Source organism: Lutjanus erythropterus, chromosome 15 (genome assembly GCF_056507025.1).
Source record: "Lutjanus erythropterus isolate fLutEry1 chromosome 15, fLutEry1.hap2, whole genome shotgun sequence".
NCBI lineage: Eukaryota > Metazoa > Chordata > Actinopteri > Lutjaniformes > Lutjanidae > Lutjanus > Lutjanus erythropterus.
The window spans coordinates 32414866-32437177 of NC_139331.1; the positions used below are offsets into that span (position 1 = coordinate 32414866).

The following is a 22312-nucleotide window of genomic DNA, read 5'->3' on the forward strand; positions in this document are numbered from 1 at the left end:
AGTTTATCACAAAGTGGTGAACCTCACCGCATGCCGTGTAATACCCAATCATGATACTGTCACCTGTACCTGTTGAATGTTCCACACAGGTGTTTCCACTTTCCCAGTCTTTTTTTGCTTGTGTCCCAACTTTCGTGGGGCGTGTTGTGGGCATCAAATTCAGAATGAGTGTATATTTACAAAAAACAATAAAGTTGATCAGTTTGAACATTTGATAGCTATACTCTGTACTGTATTAAATTGGATACAGGACAAAAGGTATTTGCAAATCACTGCATTCTGTTTTTATTTACTTGTACACAGCGTCCCAACCTTTTGCCTCTCGTCCTCTGTTTGATATTTGGTTTCTATTATAATAAAAAAGACTTTGACAGTGTTGTGTTGTTGTGTGTATGTGTGGGGGGTGGATGGAGGACCAGTACTGAATGACAGAGGGAGAAAGAGACAGGGCTCGCGCTCCCTCCCACCGCTCGTGCGCACCGACTGTGACTGCGCTCCCTCTCTCTCTCTCTCTCTCTCTACCACATTCAAACATGGCGAAACTCTTTGACATTAAACCACCACCATCACCCTCATCCTCCTCCGCTTCATCATCGTCATCCTCACCGCTAACGCCACCGTCATTATCTTCGCCATCATCATCACCATTATCTGCGGTACCGTGATGACCCGGGAGGATGGAGAAGTTGTCGGCGAGCCTGTCGGAGATCACTTGGAGCCCGTTGGCGCTGCCGTTGGACGCGGTGGTCAGCAAGTTCCGTCTGCCCACTCTGGTCCGCCTGGCCCACGGTAAGAGACAACTTCCACCAGGTGCCTCGACCTCCATCGCGACCGTTAAAAAAAAAAAAAAAAACTTTTCGCGCTGCTGCGTGCTGTTAACAACTGCCAGCTAACTCCAACGGTCCTCCGTCGTTTCGTGTCCCCGGAGTTAAGACAACTGTGACAGAGATGATGATAATTTACGATAAACACGGTTTTCCATCCGGGAAAACAGAAAAACCTAAACTGTCATCGAGGAAAGTGTGTTTCTGATGGTTTTTTTGGGAGTATAACGACGTTGGGATGGAGTGACGAGTGAAGCAATTTAGTAAGAATCTGTGGAGCATTTTAACGGTGTCAAGACAGGCAGGAAAAAGTACGGCTTCCGGTTAAACCTTTCAAAATAAATCCATAACGTTGTCATTTTATAGAGGCGCAAAAAACTTTTTGGAGATGAAAAAAAACAAATAAAAACAAAGATAACAATAAATGTAATCAGTTGTATCAGTAGTTCATAGGGTAACCTTACTCTACCTTGGAAAATAATTCACAAAATAGAATTTAAATTACCCTACAATTATTAGTTTAATAGAAGAAAAATAAACAAATAAGTGTCACTTAAAGTAGTAGATAGTACATCCCAAAATGTAAATTCAGTCATTATCTACTCACCCTCATGCCGGTTTAAGGTCATATTTAGTTTTTTACTCCACAAAACACTGCTGGAGTTTTTCACAGAAAAAAAAAAATAGAACTTAACTTAACCATCAATCGATATGAGGGTGAGTAGGTGATGACTGAATTTTCATTTTTGAGTGAACTGTCCCTTTAAGTTTTTAAACTTATTTTTGCAGCCGCAAATGTGACATGAGATTTACGATGTTAAGATTTATTTTGTAAAATATGTCATTTTTTCCCCATGTTCCAATCAATGATAACTACATACTGTATCTATGCTGTAATTGAGATCAGGAACCACATAACATGATGCACCTCGTCTGTAATGTCAGTATTAGTTAAGACTGACGGAGTGAGATCATGTAAGACATGCAATTAAGTGACATCACATTTTAGTCAGTGCTCAGCTGTTTTACTGATGAGGTGGAAATTACAAACATTGCAAACACCTTGTCACACTCTCCCCTTTTAGACATGTAGGAGAACCTACTGTGGCTGTGAAACTCGCACACAAGGGTGAAATGTTCTGTCCAGAGCTGTTGTTTGGTTTGTCCATTCTACGCTACTGTAGAAACATGGCAGTTCAATATGGCAGCCTCCATGGATGAGGACCCACACCCACTGTAGATATAAATGGCTTATTCTAAGGTAACAAAAACACATTGATTCTTAATTTTAGTTGATTTAACACTAATGAAAGCATACTTATGAATTTTATGTTCCATTTCTGCCTATATCTTTAAATCTTACATATTGGATCTTTGATTCAGTAATCAATTTTATTGTGAGAGCTAAAACTAACCAGCGTTACACCAACTAGAGGTTATTACCCAACTTTGACTAGGAAACATCATCATGTTAATGGATGATTAATTAAAACTTCACCACCCAGAATTCTCGAAAGGCGATTCCAGTAAATATTATGTCAACACCAAATGACACTTGGAGATCAGCGACCCTCTCTGCTGTTAATGAATGAATCTGATGAATTAATACATTAATTAATCAGTTCTTAGCTCCAGATGAACACTTACCTTTGGTGACAGATGGCAGAAAGTAGTGCAACTTTTTAATTTTGAGTTCAATAAGGATTTAGGGTTTTTCTAAAATGAGCCGTGCTGTCAAAACATAAAATAAAAAAAAACTTCATATAGTGAATAACATTTGCTTTACTGGATGAGATCATTTGTTCATCACATGCAACACTGATGTAATTTGACTAAACATTAGGAGTGTGCAATATATTGAAAAGTTAGCCGACAGGACCAGTTACCTGGGCACGTTTGGTGCTCTTATTTTGAAATCAAGATCGCCTTATTTCCGTTATTGTTTTAGTTCAATCTGGCTACCTTGATGCAGCTGCAGCATTTATTCCCGGACACCGACTTTTCTAGTTCACACCAATCCACTGACTTGCATAAGGGAGTCATTATGCAACATTCGTGTTCAGTTTTCTGTTTATTTGTTTACTGTTTTGCCTCCATTAACATGATGATGTGATTCACCAGATTTGGTGTCTTCACTTTGGGAACGGTCGATGGGTGTCATGGCCAAAGTTGTTCCAGTCCAGCGAGGCCCGGAAAGCCACAAAGTGTCTGTTGTGCTGCTGAAGTGCTGCTCAATTCTTTTCATATGTAAATGCTGTAATCTGTCGGTGAACGTGGTGAATACTAACGAGCAGCGACGAGCAGGAAAACCTCCAACTTTACTTCGTGGACAAAAGCGCGCACCCGAGCCAGCCGTGTCACCAAGATCCCCCCCTCACCAACTCCAAAATTACGCACCTTACCTCCACCGGCGCGCGTGTGTGCATTGTGCAGAGAGGCAGCAGCACACGTAGGTGTTTATTAACCGCACTGTAGTTACCCCACAGATGCTTGTTTGTTTGCACAACCAGCCAACCCAGATGGTGGTTAATTATTTACAACAGGGCATGATGTCAGCATTTCGGGCAAGCTTTTTCCCCCTTCATTTCATATTAACAACAACAAACAACAACAGTGTTTTATCTGTGGTGCGGTGGTATATGAGTGTGGGGGTGTAATTCACTATGATGGGGGTTTTCCTAATACAATATGAACGCTGCGTGCTATTAATTTAAACACTGGCCAAAGACAAGTACTGATATGACTTCAGAGTACAGTAGATTATACAAGGGCAATCCTCAATCTACATGTCAGTATGAATTAAGTGTACATGAACCCAGATCATGTGGAAGCAACATTTTCTCATGTAACCTAAGTGGATTTATCTGTAGTTATAACTAGGGTTCATGATTTGATAAAAAAAAAAGTCATATTGCAATTATTTTGACCGAAATCTGGTGATAATACGATCAGTTTTGCAGTACAATTTTCATGTTCATTGAAAAAAAAAAAGCTATTAAAATCACGATGATGTGGTTTTTATTGAGGTCTGTACCAAACAAACATGTTTTCTTTCATTTTATTTTTTTGTGGGCCAGGTCATCTATGCAGCACTATAGTACCTCATTATAATGCTGTTGTATTACACATTCTTTTTCTTTTTCAAAAGTCTGCAATTTGGATATTGCATTTTGACATATTGCAATTTTTTTTATGATTAATTGTGCAGCCCTAGTTGTAACCAGCTGTGAAAAGTAAGTAGTGCATTTACTCATACTGTAATGTATTCATGCTTAAAGGGGCAGGTCACCCCCATATAAAACATTTTTCCTCTGGCCTGTAGCACTGGATCCTAGATTCTCAAACCGTGGTGCATGTACCACTGGTGGCATGCAAGCTCTCTCTAATTTTACAACGCAGGGATGTCCAAAATATCTTAAAAAAATGAAATAAATTCATTCAAAAACATAAAATACTTGTAAAGTACTGCACAATCCATCCACTATATGGAAAAAATATGATGGTAAGAGAGTAAGCAGAGGTAAAATGAAGAGAATGAAAATGACTGCTTCAGAAACACAGCAATTACGGTCCCAAACAGGATGAGTGCAGCTCAGGAGGAGAATATTTCGAGCAGCTGTGTTGACAATGAAGTGAAAGACACTGCACCGAGCATGAGAGCTGGTGGCCGCTGAAGAAGCGCCAGTAAAGTGTTCATTAAACCAGCAGCAAACAGTTAGGTGATACTTAGAGAGCTCAGTGTTTTCCGAGGTTGCACATGGTGTAATAAGTTTGAGAAACACCGATCCAGATCATTTGTCGTGAGTTGCTTGGTTTTGGTGCTTGTGGCGTTCAAAGCACCAAAAAATACATTTGAAAAACTCACCAGCCATTTATCTTTACAAAGCTCAACCCTGTTACTCATGGTAATACACAGACTTGCAAGCAGTTTCATGTTGGAACTACTTTCTTTCTGAACTGTGCTATCTAGGAAAGGTGTGTGCAGGCTTACCTTTAACTGCAATTTTGAGGTACTTCTACTCTATCTGATTTGATTATTATCATTTTATGCTATTTTTTACCACCGCATTTCAGAGGGAAATTATGACCTTTACTTCACTCTATTTATGTGACAGCTGCAGTTAGTATTTACTTTGCAGATTAAGGATTTGCAGACAAATAATATGATTAGTCTAAAAGTACTATTATTACTGCTGCTTTGTAAGGAACTATACAAAATAAATGGTACTTTTACTTTTGATAAAGCACTTTACTGATATAGTTGTGTACTGTATGATCTTGCCACCGTTCTCTTTTTACTTACTTTTACTTGTTAAAAATAAACCGAACCCTCCACACACTTGTTTCTATCGCAAACACCCAGTTTATTGTCTAAGCTTTCGATCAAATAGACATTTGTCAGAGCTCAGATAATAAATTGGGTGTGTGCAAATGGAGACAAGTGTGCAGTCGACTTCCTTTTATTGACTCTTTCATTGACGCCAACACCTTTTTGACTGGTGGCACTCTGAGGAAAGAATTCCCAATGAAGCATGTTGTTTATGACAAGTAGCATTGCTGTTGTGTGCAGTTTTTGCTGTGAACACAACAGAAAATGCATGTCCTCATAATCTTGTAGGATAAGAGGGAAGTGTGTCTATTTGTGATTTGGGTGAACTGACATGCAGCAAAGCCTTGTTTTAGTCATGTTCACTGACCAGAGTGATGTCAGACATATGGATATCACAGTTTCGTATCACACCTGAGGTCAAAGTGCCCACAGTAAACGAGGTCTTCTACTGATAATTATCTTTTCAGAGGCCCCTTTATGTTTCTACTGACAATCAATCTGTCATCATCTGTCCTGTGTGTGTGTTCAATCCATCAATCAACAAGGTAGTTAGATTGAAAGGTTCGGCAGTAACAGCTCTCCGTCAGTAAAAAGAAGTGCATCCATGTGATCCGTGTGTGAGAGAGAGTGAGCTATTTGTGTGTGTGTGTGTGTGTGTGTGATGTGATTGAATTGTACCACTGTGCTATCAGCAGAAATCAATGCTGTTGTGCTACATGATGGCTCTAGTGAAAGCTGGAGAGCTGTGTGTGTGTGTGTGTGTGTGTGTGTGTGTGTGTGTGGGCGTGTGTGTGTGTGTGTGTGTGTGTGTGTGTGTGTGTGTGTGTGTGTGTGTGTGGGCTGTGTAATAGTGGGTTGCCAGTTACATAGCCGGGTCCTGATGAGTAGGTTAGGGGTGGTGAACCGTCACTGATGGTGGTAATTATGGACACTGAATCCTGAATGTGTGTGTGTGTGTGTGTGTGTGTAGGGTAAATGTTTTAGTGTTTTCCATTGCTGAGCTGCTTAGCGAGATCATACACATGAAAAAGCTGTTGTTTTTTGTCCGTAGACTGCTTGTTTATTACTAATCAATTTCTGCGTGTTGATTTGTGTGCTAATGTGTGTGTGCGTGTGTTGCAGGTGAATGTGTGGAGGGTCTGTCGGAGGAGGATGTGGTGCTGTTGCACTCCTGTCGTCAGTGGACCACAGTGACTGCCCACAGCTTAGAGGAGGGACACTACGTCATTGGCCCCAAGATAGACATCCCTCTGCAATACCAGGGTGAGCAAGCACACACACACACACACACACACACACAATTACATGTTTACTTATGTCATTTTTAATGACATTAGATATATTTCCTGGAGAATTACCCTAACCCAGGCTCCTGCTCCCAAGCCACCTGCAGCTCTTCAGCCCCTCTCCATCCATTGGCTCCCTGTGGGTTTGGCAAAAAAAAGGATATGTATAACTTTTTCTTCTACATGTTGCAGCGGTGTGCATGGGGCTCTAAGAAGAGGGATAGTCTGTGTCACACAAGTCTGGATGGTTGTGTCTTTTTGTCATCTTTCAAAACATGAACAACAAGAGCACACCTGTGAGAAATGGATTAAACTTTATCTTTACCTGCTCTAACGTAAGCTGCGAGCGTTAGCATGTCCATCTAACAAATGCTAGCTTACTAGCTGCAGTAATGTCGCCTCCAGCCAAACTTGTTTGATGCCACTACATGGAGGAGGATGTGGGCAGGCACAGAATCAAAGTGGGCCGACTACAACACATCTCTCTCTTGCTTGCTCTTTAAGTTGGGTTAGCTTAGCTCTTATCCTGGCTCTCTTCCTGGGGTGATCATGGTCCAGGTGGTCTGGCTGGGGGACCATATCAAGGTCCGCTGCACTAATCAAGTGTCTATACTTCCTTTTCTCTCATTAATGAGTATTTCTGTCTTCTATTGTATAGATATACGTCGTATTTCACTTTTCGAGCCTCTGTCTTTTAGTGTTAACATTATATCATGTACAGAACCATTAAGTTACTTATTTAATAGACACTCACAGGGTTCCTGTTCTAAAATGTGTCAGATGACTTCCCAGCTGTCTCAAGGAGTTCAAGCATTAGCCTAGCTTACTAGCCAGCTACACTTATGAAATCTGATAGTGAGAGTCAGCATTTTTTCCAACAAAATCCACAGTCATTAGCTAGAGATGAAAAGCTGCTTTTGTTTACTTCAATGTGGAATCAAAGAGCTTGTTCCAACAGTGTTATCACTGTTATCACTGTAAGCGGCGTATGTGCAGCGCGAGAATGGATAGCTTGACAGGTGTCGCAACACTAACGTAGGAGGTCAGAGCTTAGCGAAGGGTTAATTCCATCTGCTGTACACTATTAACTGGTCTTGAATCTGAAAAATGTCCCCAGAAACAGCTTACATCAGGAGTGTTCGAAGTCTGAAACTGTGGACCACCCATTATTTGACTTGCCTAAAAATCCTTAATGTTTATGAGATCATGATTATGTTATTTGATCCCATAGTGCTCAACAATTGAGCCAAGATAGCTGAATATTGCAGTTTGACATAACTTTACACTACAAACAATAGATAAAAAAGGTCTGTCCAAAAGCATTTATTAGTTTCAGACTCATGGAAAATGAGAAAAACAGTAAAATTCCCAATACTGTACCTCTGTATCTCTTCATCACACATTTAGGCTATTCTGTATGCTGTCATTTGTTCACTTCAGTTCACTGAGCCTCCCCTAAAACTGGAGACTCCCTCCCCACTGGGGAGGCCCACTTTGAAAACCTCTGGCTTAAGTCATACACACACACTGCATTTCTGCTTGTGCTGAAATGTCTTCCTATTCGTTCAAAATTTCGTCTTCAGCCTAAAAATACCATTTTTTGCCTAAAATGTCTCAGGGGGATATGGACGACTTGTCACAAGGACGGCATTTTCCACTTGCTCTATTTTTGTTGGGGGAAAATGTCTTTCTGGGGGCTGGCAAACAAACACTGAAAGCAATAATGTGAATATGTGTTGAACATTCCTTCAAAACCTTCAGTGACTTTTAATCCATCTGGTCACCATGCATGAAACATAAATTATAAACCTGAACACATTAAATTAAGAGCTAAATAGTTTATTCCATGTGAGCTAAGTTGATAAGAAGTTGTCTTAGTCCAGCTCAGATAAAACAGGAACACATCTCTAAAATAGTAGTGGAACAGTCTCCTGTTTTTTTTTTTGGTATCTGGTGACTCATCATGAACTTGGCAGACAACATTCAAAAGCTGAGACCTTTCAAATCCGACATAACACAGACCCAGAATATAAACTCCAGGATCACAACAGTTTTCCTCAGAGAGAAGGTGAATGAGTTTCACATGATTTGTTCCAGTTGTAGTCAATGATTTAAGCTGCAAGTTCCACAGTGAAATGGTACATATGCACTTTATGTTGCAGAGTCATGGTTTCAAACCCCACTAGGGCCTACAGGAACCTCTCTGTGTCAAAGTTGCATGTTCTTTCTATGTTTGTGAGCAGGGTGTAAAATTAACTCTTGTGTCTACCAGCTAAGTGGCTGGTTAAAGTTCAAATGTACCAGTAACTCAATAGATTACCGCTGTTGTTTTTTTGGCTGGTGAGTGAAGCAACTCTACCAGCCACTTGTACAGTTTACCAGCATTTGGCTGGTGGCTGTTGCTAATTTTGGGCTCTGTTTGTGTGACCTTCTTCTGGTTAGTTCCTTCCAAAAGGACCACGAGTCAGGAAACCCTCTGCCATTTACTGATCTTATTTAAGCCTTTATCTTGAGCCAGTCTCAGCAAACTCAAATTCTAAAGTTTCAAAGACACACAATATGTCAGACTGAATTTTGGGCATTTGTGTATAAAATTAAGCAAATAGATGGAGACATGTTGGATAATATAGACGTAAATAAAATGTCTCAATATAAACATTATACACTGTACAATGATGGACACCATATTTTTAACCGCTGACCCCATAAGTGACCAAGCCTCTAAATTTGGTGGCCCAAATGCAAACATATGTAAAAATAGTACAGAAAAGGCGGTTATGATGTGGTAAATTGCAGTGCATGTGTTAAATTAACCTATATAAACGCCCCATATTGCATATTAATTAAAGCTAATGCACTAAATATCCAATGTGTGCAGTCTTGGACATTTGTGATATCAGGTTTATACATATTTTTACACATGTAAACTTGAAGTAAATCAGGCCCTATGTCTTTAGATGTGTCATATTCAGGCCACTTAAAATCTTGCTTCCATTCAGTCCTACGTTTCATTGCTGTTTCAATTTTTCAGTCCACCTTTTGTGTTTCCGGTGCTTCTGTGTGGATCATGTCAGCAGTTTAAGTAGGCTTCGTAACCCCAACTTCAGTAGCCCTGACTAGGCTATCTCTAGCCAACTGGCAACTGTTCACTGTTTCATGGACTGTTGAACTAAACGGTGTGAAGGAATCCGGATGTTTGTGGAGGTGTAACTTTGTGTTGGTGAAGGTTCACAGTATGGGGATAAAACCTGGAAACACTGGAATATTTGGTGGCCACAGAGTAACTTCTTGTGGCTATGAGCCATCGGGCCATGGTTAATGTTGAACCCTGCAGTAGCTTCAAAGAACACCTGGAACTTACTGATGGAAAATATGTGTACATGAGAACCCCATAAATCTTACACACTGGACCTTTAAGTTGCCTCTGACTTTCTTGAAATCATAAAACTCATTTAGTAAAACTTGATTAAAATTAAATTTTCCATCACGTGCTTTAAACATTCACATTAAATTATACTGAATAATGGTTCATAAAGTCAGACCTGAACAGATTAATACACTCACTACAGCCTCCATTCACACAACCAACCAGCTACCGTAGATGTGACCTTCCCTCGCTCCTCCTGTCCATTGACCTGTCGTCTTCCTGCTGAATGAATCTAGTCATTATGACCTCACCGGAGCTCAATCCCCACAATCCCATTGTTCAGACTGTCCGACCAGTCACATTATTCGCTGTGTAACTGGATCCTAATGCCTCCTCTTCATTGTTTCCTTCACTGATGGACTGCTGATGTCACCTCACACTGCTGCCGCCTCTCAGGCTCCTTTTCGGAAGAATGAAAGAACATTTGGGTGGGAGGGGGTATGCTGAGATCATTGTCATTTTAGACTTTTCAGCATTTCACATCGGAAGCATGTGACTGCCAATATTGGCAATATTTTGTATTGAGTAAACAGGAGCTGTCTTGGCTTCACTGTAGTTGGTCAAGCGCTGATTTAACAATAGGCTGCACAAGGTTTTCTCAAAGGGATATTCCAATGATTTAGTATTGCACTTGAAGAGAGAAGAGAGAGGCATTAAAAGAGACACATGAAAACAAGAATGACTATAATAGAAGCAGCTGAAGCTGTGATATGCTGTGATTTATAGTCTCTTGTATGGACCATAGATCCTACAGTTTTCATAATGTAACTCAACAGTGTCATTCATTACCATCAGGTTAATTTTTTTTCTAGCTTTAGAAAGTTATCACCAGGGACACAAATGACATTAAATATCTCTTTCAACAGAACTGCATGTGCAAAATTGGCCTTTAAGGCCCATTTCCAACAAAATATCCAGGGACTAGAGGTAGTAAAATTGCAGGAATGAAAAGTTCCTTGACCACAGTGTTTTTGCTTTCAAAAGAACTGCCAAGACTTGAAGAAGAAGAAGGAATAAGTGATAGGAAAAGTGCAGTTATAGTATAATTTCTTCAATCTAGTCTCACTACAGTAATATTAGAAAAATAAAAGAAAACTTTTCAGAGCTTTTTTGTAGGTGTCTAAAACTCTAAATCTCCTCTTTAAGCCTGGCAGACACGTAGTTTTAACTCTGAATGGGTCACCCACCCCCAACCAATTTTAGAATCTGTCAACTGACATTCAGTTTGAAGTTTGATTGACTGTATGAACGATCAACAATCTAGCAATCGGATGGTCAGAAGGATTTCTGGCTTACGATAAAATTTTGGTCGGCTGAAGTTTTACCTCCATACTGCGAGCCTCCTCCAACACGCCTTTTCTTTCAACACTTCAAAACAGCAAACAGTACTCGTCGCCAGGTTGTCAGCTAGCTACCGATATATCATGCTATATATATATATTGTTTTTAATTTTGGCCACCAAAACTGCCCACCAAATTCAGGGTCTTGGTGTCCAAGGGGCCAGTGCGGTCCACGCTTATCCTTCGGTCAATTGATCCATCCAGTGTGACGACTTTTTGGCGGGAGTAACTGTGGGCAAGAAATAAAAATGTCTTGTCTAGAAGGGAACCCTAGACCTGTGAAATATCTTGCAAGAGTGATCATTTTAACCCAAACCATGATCTGTCATGAACCCTAACTGAGTGCTGTTTGTCTCTAAACTTGGCCAAATATTAACCGCAGCTTGTCACATTATAAAATTAGGTTGCATAACAAGAAACAGAAGAAACAAACAACTCACAAATCTCGCAAGAGTTTTGTAAATCAAGGGTTCGCTTTACATGACCTTAAAATTGTTTACAGGGATGTAAAAGGAGCTTTATTGTAAAGCTTTAACAGGTTTTAGTAACAGCCTTGTATGGACTGCTGTAGGGTGTTTCAAATTGGGATTTTTTTCTTATAAAATAATGCCTGGGTTTGCATACTGGAGGTTATTTCTGCAGCATTACATCAACCCAACATCCTCGTGTTGTGCTGTAAACCATTTTAATGACGCATTCCAGTAGACAAGAACAAGCCAGCCAACAAGGCCAATTAAAATTTATGCATACTCTTACATTTCTGGCTCTTTAAATATGGCAGGTGAGTTGTTGTTGAATCAGAGGCCATCGCCAGTGATGAGCTAACGTCTGTGTGATGACTTCATACAGGAAGTCTAAATAAGCTTAGGAGGAGAGCAATATAGGTTTCCCCCTGGGGACGGACAACAGGATGCTCCCTCCTTCTTATCCTCCCTCTCTCTGTCCGTATCCTCTGTCCATCAGTGAGCGGCGAGGATGACTGAAGAGTGGAGGACAGAAAACATGAATGAATGGGTTTCAGGGAAGCAAGTGGCGCCACAGCCACCCTTGTAATGTGGAACTTGCTGCCAAAGCGTGATGTGTAGGGATTTTTAAAGCCTCAGACTGAGTCTGTTTTTATTTCCTGGGACAACATTTTCTCACAGAATAACAGGAGCTTGTTAACATGAAGTGCCAGAATTCAATAACCACTATAACTGCTGTAAACTGTTATTTTGACCACTTGAATTCCACACTCGATAATCTCTCATGATATATACCCAGTTAAGAGATTAATGAGTTTATGCTGTCAGGATATCTATAAATATCCAAGCCATCACATATTAATACAATAGTAAAACATAATGAATATATTTACAGCAGTGAATAAACATCAGAGATCCCATTCAAATTTCAGATTTATCTAGAATTACTCAGAACAAGAAACAAACAATGGATGTATTTTATAAGATTATAAAACACTTTATATTAACATGACAAACTGACCCCAAGAACATCCACAGAAAATAATCACCACCTATAGGAAAAAGCTGAAAACCTCTGAAACATAAAAGAATATAGAATAGGGTTTTAACAATACATCGATCCGGATGTTCAATGGTCCAATATGATCAATACAAAGTACATCTTTAAGATATACCTTTATTTTGAAATTCCAATGGCATGTCTGTGTCACAAATGTCTGGAAGAATTCAGTCATCAAAAATGCTGAATCATAATTTACTTGCTTTTTGTGAGGTGACATAAATATAGTTAAATGTGTTAAATGAACATATGATATTGTCTGATATTGATCACAAACCTCCCGAACTGAATCGAATCGTATCGTGGAAGACAGTGATATCAGAAATATTGTATTGTTTTCCATAGAACTGATATAATAGCATATCATGATGAAACCTGTGATATAAACCCCTAATATAGAAGCATACAAAATTCAATAATATAGTATAGTATTTCCGAACTTTTTGTTTATGCAGCTGTGGTGGTTGCTTCTGCTGATATTTGTTGTCTTCATCTTCATCATTTTTGTGTATTCTTCTTTATTGTGCAAAAACTAAAAAGCTGAACACATTGCAAAGTTATTGCACATATAAATTCTGCCAAAATGATCGTCATTGCTGTTTGACCTATAACTCAAAAATCTTCGTACTTATCAGAGTTTCCAGGGTTGGAGCTGTGGTCCTGTTTGGTATATCAGTGGTAAACCTGTTTGATTTCAAACTCGTCCTCAGTCTGTCACTTTTTCTTAGAGGCGGGGGGGTCGGTGTTGAAAAGTAGCACTTTCTGGTATTGTTCGGTGGGTGGAAGCTCATTCTCCCGGGGGGCTCTGTTTGAGTCGGAAGGTTGGGGGGTTGGAGGAGAAAGAGGGCGAGAGAAAAGAAGGGAGGTGCTGGCGAGGACGGATGGTGGAGTTTTGGTATTCTGCTCTGCCTTGCAGACACAAAAACTTTCTCATCTCTCTTCCCCCCCTCACACACACAAACACTCTGACTCTGTGAGAAAGAGAAAAGGGTCCTTCGAGGGTTGTAGTAGTTAAATCCAATCCGATAAACTTGTAAATAAGAATAAAGGATAATGTGATTTTAACAAGGCGGATTTGGAACGCGTTGTGCGTTCCTGGAACGGTTCTTTACAACATCAAAAAGTGGCACCAACCAAAAACATTTACAGTGTAAAGAACACAAACACACACAAGTGTAAAAGGCTGAGGAGGGGATGAGCGAGGGAAAGAAAGGCTGAAAGAGAGAGAGAGAGTTGTATGTATGTGTGTGTGTGTGAGTGTCTCCATGGTGATGTGTCTCTGCTCTGCGTGAGAATGGGGGTCCTTTATTGGTTGCCATGTCAACCCCGTCGGCTGTTGATTGGCCGGGAGCTGGTGCCAGGTCATAGGTCACGGAGGTGTCTTTGTATTCTTCTCATCTAAACTGTGTCTACTGCGGAAGTGTGTGTGTGTGTGTGTGTGTGTGTGTGTGTGTGTGTGTGTGTGTGTGTGTGTGTGTGTGTGTTTGCAGTAAGACTGTGGGGAGTCAAAAAAAGAAAAGCAACACAGAACAAAAGCAACTTTTCACCTCTTTCCTCCATTTTCCCCTCCTTTCCTCCCCCACTTTCTTTCTCTTCTCTCCCTCCTGCTCCTTCCTCCTTTTCCCCTCTTTTCTTCAACCTCCTCTTTCCTTCACCTTATTCTTCTTCCGTTCTTTCCTTCACTTCCTTTTTTTTTGCCTTACTTCCTCTTCCTCCTTCCATCTCTGTATCTCCCTTCTTAAAACTCCTCTTCTCTGTAGGGAAGTTCAAGTTGTTGGATGAAGACCGAGACGTCAGGGATCCGGTCCAGTATTTTTCCAGTGTGGAGGAAGTTGCTGGCGTCTTCCCTGACCGGGTCTTCGTCATGGAGACGATCACTTTTAGTGTCAAGGTTTGTGTTCCTCACAGACTAGGGACTTCTTAAGACAAGAAATTTAGCAGTCAATAATAAAATATAACAATATAACAATAATAAAATTCTGCCATTGTTACTTTAGTTTGCCACCTGAAATAAGAAGTCTTCTGAGCTTCTAGGAAAAAAGAAACGAATAAGAAAGAAATATATACTAACCCTGATGCAAATCACTGTCAAATCACTGTCCAGGGAGCATGTTGACCATCTCTGGAAAGTAATGGAGGCCAAAAGTGATTTCCTCTGCTGACGTTTGAATTTAAGCTGAACTCAGAGAGAAGCAGCAGTGTATTTACTGACATGCTAACAGAACATTGGTCTGGAAATATTTATTTAAAACGCTAACATTGAGTGTCGGAAGAGTAGCCTACTATGACTCCTGTTTTTCCTTTCGTCGACTCGAAGTGTAGCAGTCGCTGCAGCTGTACTTGCTGCTATTACTAATGTGTTGTTGACGGCAACAGCTACCAGCTCAGACAAGTTGTTCTCTTCAGGTGTTTTTCTTTCTTTGGAATTGAACAGCAGACCTCAGCTTTGGTGGGTGTATCTGCTGACCGTGTCAGTTCCTGAAGAATTGCATTTCCTGTACCTGTGGTACTGCAGAAAAACAAGTGCTGTCACATTTTCACAGTTTTGGCATCGGCTCGGTACTGAAGTATTGGTTCTCGTGACAACCCTATTATAGACGAACAGATGATTCTTGACTGCGTCTTTTTTTTTCATAATTGATCTGTGTTTGATTTTGTCTACCTTCACTGGGATTTTTCATAGTTTTTCATAGGTGCTGAAACGACTGTATTCACAGTTGATTAATCTGACAATTAGTTTATCGATTAATCGATTTGATTAGTCCGTGAAATGGCAAAAATTGTCGATCAGTGTTTCCCAAAGCCTTAAATTCCATCCTGAAATGTCTTGTTTTGTCCACAACCCAAAGATATTCAGTTTACTGTCATAAAGGAGTAAAAAAAAAACAGAAAATATTCACATTTAAGAAGATGGAATCAGTTTTACCTGTTTTTCTTAAAAAATTACTCAAACCAATTAATCGATTATCAAAATATACGTGTATGCTGCAGGTGGTTTCAGGGGAGTTCAGTGAGGACAGTGAGCCCTACAGCTTCACTCTGCAGGCTGGAGATGAGCTGTCACTCATGGGGAAGGCGGAGCTTCTATGTGCCACACCCTCTAAGGAAAAGACGGGACTGACTGCACTCCTGAGACGCCTGGGCAAGACTCCTAGAAGTAAGTAAGACCAAACTGTTGAGTTCTACAGATTCATGTATGAGAGAGGAAAAAAAGAATAATGACCTTTCTGTCTGTGCCTCTGCAGGTAAAACTCCCTGCCTCGTCTGCATGAACCATCGCACCAACCAGAGCGTCAGCCTGCCCTTTGGCTGCCGCGGACGCTTTTGCACACGCTCCCCTCTGGAGCAAGGCATGCTGGGAGGGGAGCACACGGTACGCAGCATCATCGAGAGGGTTCGCCTCCCAGTCAACGTGTCGGTGCCTTCACGACCGCCACGAAACCCCTATGACCGCCATGCGGTCCGAGAGGGTCACCGCTACAAGCTGCTCAACATCGTCAGCAAGACGGTGGTGCTCTGCATGGTGCTCCGCCGACAGGAAGTCTCCCCCTCCCACTTCCTGCTGCTGCGCTGCATGCCCCGGTTCAATGTCGCCGACGCCTCTGTCCACACGGCGGCGCTGGAGAGCCTTCTACTGCGACACGCATTCGACCCAGACGCCTACTCTCGTGCTGTTAGAGAAACACGGCCAGAGCTGGAGTGTATGACGGAGGAGTGTGTGAGCCCACGGCGCTCTCGCATGTGCGTGTCGGGTCAGGACTCCTTGGCGCCAGCACTGCAGCGCCTCTCCATGTGCGGGTACGGGGGCGGGGTTTCAGACAGCCTATCACAGCGCTGCAGGGACTCTCTTGGAGAGCGGCTGGGGGAGGGGCCGGGTGAGGAGCGGGAGTATGTGACTCCTGAGTGGACTGAGGCTGAAATGAGGACCAGTGAGGAAATCCCTTATGAGGAACTCTGGACCAATCAGAACGCAGAGGGCTTGGGGAAGGAGCCAAACCTCATCTCCTTCCATTCGTCTTCCTCATTGGACGGTTCTCTTGGTACTGTGTTGACAAGAGTGTCTACGCCGCCGCCCGTACCTCCAAAATCTGATGCTGTGAGTTTCAGTCAGTCTTCACCTCCTGTCCTTATTTTTGTCCTTCTGTCTCTCTTCCTTCTTATCTGTCCACAGCAGCATCCGGCTGTTAAAAGTCAGGATGCCTCGCTTGAATTATTCATACATTACAGCTTTTAAACCTCACTGACCACACACACACACACACACACACACACACACACACACACACACACACACACACACACACACACACACATACAGACTGACTTCCTGGAAAGGCTGCTATACACTCACAGCACATGAATACATATGTGATCACCAAGGATGCAGGTACATGTCTGCTGTATGCTACAATAATTCAGTAATTCAATAAATAGTACAGAGCCAGTTTGGTCATAATACTGATATTGGAGCCCCTGTGTCTTAAGAATGACCAAATTATTATTGATTTCATGATAAAAAAAAAAAAAAAAAGTGGCCAAAAAGCAACAGTTGAATCATTTCTGATGATCGGAAAACTTGCAAAAGGACTCCCTCACACTGTCTAACTTGCAACACAACATTTACTGTATTTGTGACGTTTTGGTACTAGACCTTCGCCTGATGAAAAGTAGCACATACAGACAGGCAATTTTGCTTGACAAATAGACTTAAATGACAAATCTGGGGTTTCGGTACCTTTAATAGCAACTTTGAGCACCTCATAATTTTAACAAAGTAAAACAATAATTACTTTGTTTACATATAACAACTAAAGCTCCCATGATGTGAGTAAAACAGTCATTAGCTCGGAAAAGTTTACTCCGGCTCTTTCTTACAGAGCCAAGGGACTTGAACTCGATCCAGAATTCTAACTAATAACTTCTCATCTTATATTGATTGAAAATATCACGGAAAGATGCATCACTTTCTGTACTTTTCAACTGCATACGGTAGCAACCAGATAGTTGAGAGAGTTGAAAAAATGTAGAACTGTAAAAGTAGACAACATGTGGTCGTAACATTACTGTGGCAGATAACTTCATGATAGAAAGAGGAACCTCATTTCATTCTTGGATTGTTGTGGCTTAGTTTTTTATTTAGTCGTTTTTTTACTTGTAAGTTGTAAGTTCAGTGGAGCTGCAATGATTAATTGATTAATCACTTGTTAAATTAATTGTCAACTATTTTCATAATCGATTAATTGGTTTGAGATGTTTTTTAAGAGAAAAAGAAAAATTACAGCTTCTTAAATGTGAGTATTTTCTGGGTTTTTTTTTACACCTTTTACGTCAGTAAAGTGAACGTTTGGTTTGTGGGCAAAAGGAAACATTTAAGGATTTCATCCTGTGCACTGGGAAACACTGACATTCTGACATTTATAAGAAAATAATCGACCCATTAATCGACTGTGAAAATACTTATTTGCAGCCCTAAGTTCAGCTTTGTATGTGTACTGACAAAAGCTCTGTCTAAACATGCAACTAAACTGACCTGTATCTGCATATATGAAACCCCATTGAAGCCCATTTCTGCCAGTATGATTGGCAAAAAAGATCCTGCAAGTCATTATAATGATAAAAGTTAGCATCTTAAAATAATAGCAAACTTTAGCCAAAAGATACTTTTTATTTTGAGACAAATAAGTCATTTTGAGAATGTTTCTCATGTTAATGACTTACAGGATCTTTTTGTTTTTATCATTAAATTGGTGATCCATAGAAACCATCTCAAAAACCAGAATATTGTGTGTTGTGTTGAAAGCAAAGTCGTTTTCATAGCTGAGCTGTTCTTACTCTGGAGTTATTAGGTAGTTCACCAACATCAGTGCTCATATGTTAGTGTATATGGCCTGTCTGTGTTTGTAAGGGGGAAATTATCACGCTTGTTTTGTTTAATTAACTTTTTTCTTGCAGAGTGAAGTGAAGGCAGCTAACAGCAGCAGCGGTAAAGAGAGTGTGTGGGTGTTGATGTCTGCTATGCAGCTGGATTATACCCTGTCACACACTGTGTTCTTCATTCCCTGATATTTAGCCTGCCAAGACACTGTGTGTGTGTGTGTGTGTGTGTGTGTGTGTGTGTGTGTGTGTGTGTGTGTGTGTGTAGAGTTTGCTACTGTGTGTGAGGGAGTTTGTTTGAGGTGTAAAGGTCACCAAGTTTGACATTTACCAAGCAGAACACTGTGACAAGCCAGCAGACACACACACAGACTCCCATAAAGCCTCCTGAGGACTCAAGTTTTAGGACTTAACTTTTTTTTTTTTTGCTTTTGTAGCTCTCATTTTTCTGTGTGTGTGTGTGTGTGTACGTGTGTGTAGGTGAGAGAGGAGTGCCGCTACTTGATCGCCCCTCCGGTTCCCCCTCGCTGCTCTAAAGGAGGCTCCATCTCCAGTCCGGCCCCCAGCCCTCCCGTCCCGCCGCGCTTCCCCAAAACCTCCACTTCCCCGAGACCCAACCTGTCCTTCTACTCCTCTGGACTTCAGGACAGGTACTGTCTGAAAACATGCAGTCAGTCAGTAGAACATTTATTTGGAATTATTAACATAACTACTGAGAGGATTAGCAATACATGGCCAGCTGACAGCTGCAGCGGTCTCAAGTTTATTAGACACTTAGACACAAAAACATTAGAAAATAGTGTCCAGGTTGAAAAATACCATTTACCCTTTAATATACACTGGTTTTATAGAGGAAGATCATACCTTATTTGACTTTTTCTGATCAAACCAGATTGTTATTAGTATTGTTTAGAGCTGCAACCACTAGATATTTCCATTATCAATGTATGTGTTGCTTTATTTTATAACGGTCTCAGGAACACTTTGGAAAACTGTTGTCAGTAAACACAGTTTGTTGCTGTGTCTACAAATGCAAGTTAAGACACTACCATGGAAAGAGAAAGACATATATCAGCAACATCCAGAAACACTGCAGACTTCTCTGAGCTCATCTGAGACTGACTGACAGGAAGTGGAAAAGTGTGCTGTGGTCCGACGAGTCCACATTTAAGATTGTTTTCATCTGTGAACATGTGCTGAACGGTACAGACAAGTTTTGGAGCGAGATATGCTGCCATCCAGAGACGTCACTGCTTATTTCAGCAAGACAATGCCAAGACACATCCTGCACGTGTGCTGTAGCTTCATAGTAAAAGAGTTCAGGTACTAGACTGACCTGCCTGCAGTCAAGACCGGTCTCCCATTGAAAATGTGTGGTGCAATACGAAGTGCACTATATGCCAGCAGAGACCCCGGACTGTTGAGCACCTGCAGTCATATATCAAAGGCAAGAATAGGAAAAAAATTGCTTTTAAAACTTCAACAAGTAGTGTCCTAAAGTTGCTAAACACTTACTGAGTGTAAAAGAAAAGCTGATGTATCACAGTGGTAAAGTCAGAATGAGTGTATATTTATAAAAGACAATAATATTTAAAATATATTTAAATGCTGTTGAAATAATGGTTTATAACCAATGTTTAAAAAATTGTGTCCAGTTTTATCCTACAGGTCTGGATGACCTCTGACCTGCAAATCATTAAATAAATACTTACTGTGAAATGACTTGTTGATATGGGAATATTGTCATAAACAACACCCCTATAAAATGTGTATGATTTCAGTTTTTCATGTTGAATTGATTTATGTTTTGAGTCATGTTGACTGATACAGAAGCTAAGTCACCTTCTCCTGCTGTGTGCAGCTGTTCACCCTCTCCAGATGCCTCCCTCTACTGTTACCCGTGCTCCTGGGCGGACTGCCCCGCCCCTAACCCTACCAGTCCTGAGCCGGTCTCTGCCGTCCCTGCAGACAGCACAGCCAGTCCTCAGCCAGCACAGGCCACTTGGGCGGAACCGTGGGTAGAGTCTTTCACCCCCTCCGGACCTCGACTGAGGCCGCCACCTCCGCAGAGTCGTTTCGCTCCCTTCGGGGCGTTGAACCCCTTCAACCGCCAGTCCCCTTGCCCGTCGCCCGAACCCGGCGCCAACCCCACGACAGATTCCTCCAGAGGTGCAGAGGGCGGCGGGACGTCCACGGGGGTCACCGAAGGGTTGTCCCCGTCCCCCGACCCCACCTGGCGGCCTCCTGCTGACCTGTCTGTGCTGTCACTGGAGGAGGTGTCGGCCTGCCTGCGGTTCATCGGCCTTTCAGAGGCGGCGGTGGCCGTGTTCCAGAGGGAGCGAATCGACGGCAGCCTCCTGGTGCAGCTGACTGAGGACATCCTGTCACATGACTTCCACCTGAGCCGACTCCACGTTACCAAGATCACACAGTTCATACAGGGCTGGAGGCCCAAGATCTAACACACACTCACACACACAGACACACACACACACACTGTCCTGATAATGTGCCTGTTGGCTGCTGAGCCGACCTGAATGTGCCTTCCACTGTGACCAACGGGCTGCTGAGCCCCACTGACTCAAGCTGAGACTTTGCTGAAGGAAACCGCGCCACCTTGTGGTCAAACTGTAGAACTGACACTTCGTCTCTGTCAGACTGACTGCATATTTCCTGTCTGAATCACAGACTGGGACTAGTTTACTAACAAATGGCTACGACAGAGAGCGACACGGTGAGAGAGCCCCGTTTCAATTCGTCTTTAGGGCAGAAAATCGACCACGACGCTACAAAAAGTCGTCAGTATTACATGAATCTGTGTGGCCCCAAAATCTGACATTTTTGTTCATTTTAGATAAAATGTATTTGGACAAATACGAAATTTTGGCAGAATCTCTGCAGTTTTTACATATTACATTCTGGTAAAGGTTTAATGTGAGTTCTTGCAATATAAGAGGCGTGAAGATATTTAAAGCCTCTACTGTCGATCGTTAGGACGTGTAACAGAACTGAACCTGTCCCCTACCTGAGTCTCTTGCACGGTCTTCTTCATCAGTCTCATTGACCTTCAGTGGCCTGTAATTGGTATAAATAACAAAAGTATTCTTAGGTGATAAGAAAGAGATAGGTGATTAAAGCTGAATTTAAAGAAAGAAAAAAAAAAGCAGAGTGTCTGAATGTCAGTTTTTCTGAATATACAGTTCTCTGTATCGAGGCCATTTTGTGACATTTTTATTAACATTCCCTTTAAGGGTAAAAGGAGACGTCCTCCCGTCTGTAGTCAGACACACAGACATGTTACCATGTTAAAACAGAATCCCTGACTGCGTCAGACAGTGATGTACCTCAAATCACTTGTTCTGATACGCTTGATTTAGCCGTCCATGATAATAAATGAAATTACACTCAGTAATGTCTTCACATAATAAGCTGTTATTGCTTGCATTACGCTCCAGTACACAAAAAAATCTGACTGAATGTGTCCAGTAAAAACTGTAACACTTTATAATAACCATCATTAATAAACAGTAAACTGATATATAAATAATAAATGTTAGTTTATAGTTATTTCATTGTGTTTATTAATTAGTAATAAAGCTATAATAGACATTGTTTGAGATGTTTTGGCTACGTATGCAACAATAAAATAATTTATTAATGTAATCAGAATCAAATATGATACAAAATATAATGTTTTAATATGTTA

The 22312-nt window shown here is 41.3% G+C and overlaps 1 protein-coding gene across 1 annotated transcript; it reads left to right on the forward strand.

Annotated features, from left to right (window-relative positions):
• Nucleotides 1-485: 485 nt before the first annotated feature.
• On the forward strand, nt 486-21391 carry garem2 (GRB2 associated regulator of MAPK1 subtype 2). The gene is made up of 7 exons (XM_084738052.1): nt 486-789; nt 6277-6417; nt 14493-14623; nt 15724-15889; nt 15978-16828; nt 19087-19256; nt 20468-21391. The coding sequence occupies exons 1-7, from the start codon at nt 678-680 to the stop codon at nt 21066-21068; spliced, it is 2172 nt and encodes a 723-aa protein (XP_084594178.1). The 5' UTR covers nt 486-677; the 3' UTR covers nt 21069-21391.
• The last annotated feature ends 921 nt before the right edge of the window (nt 21392-22312 follow it).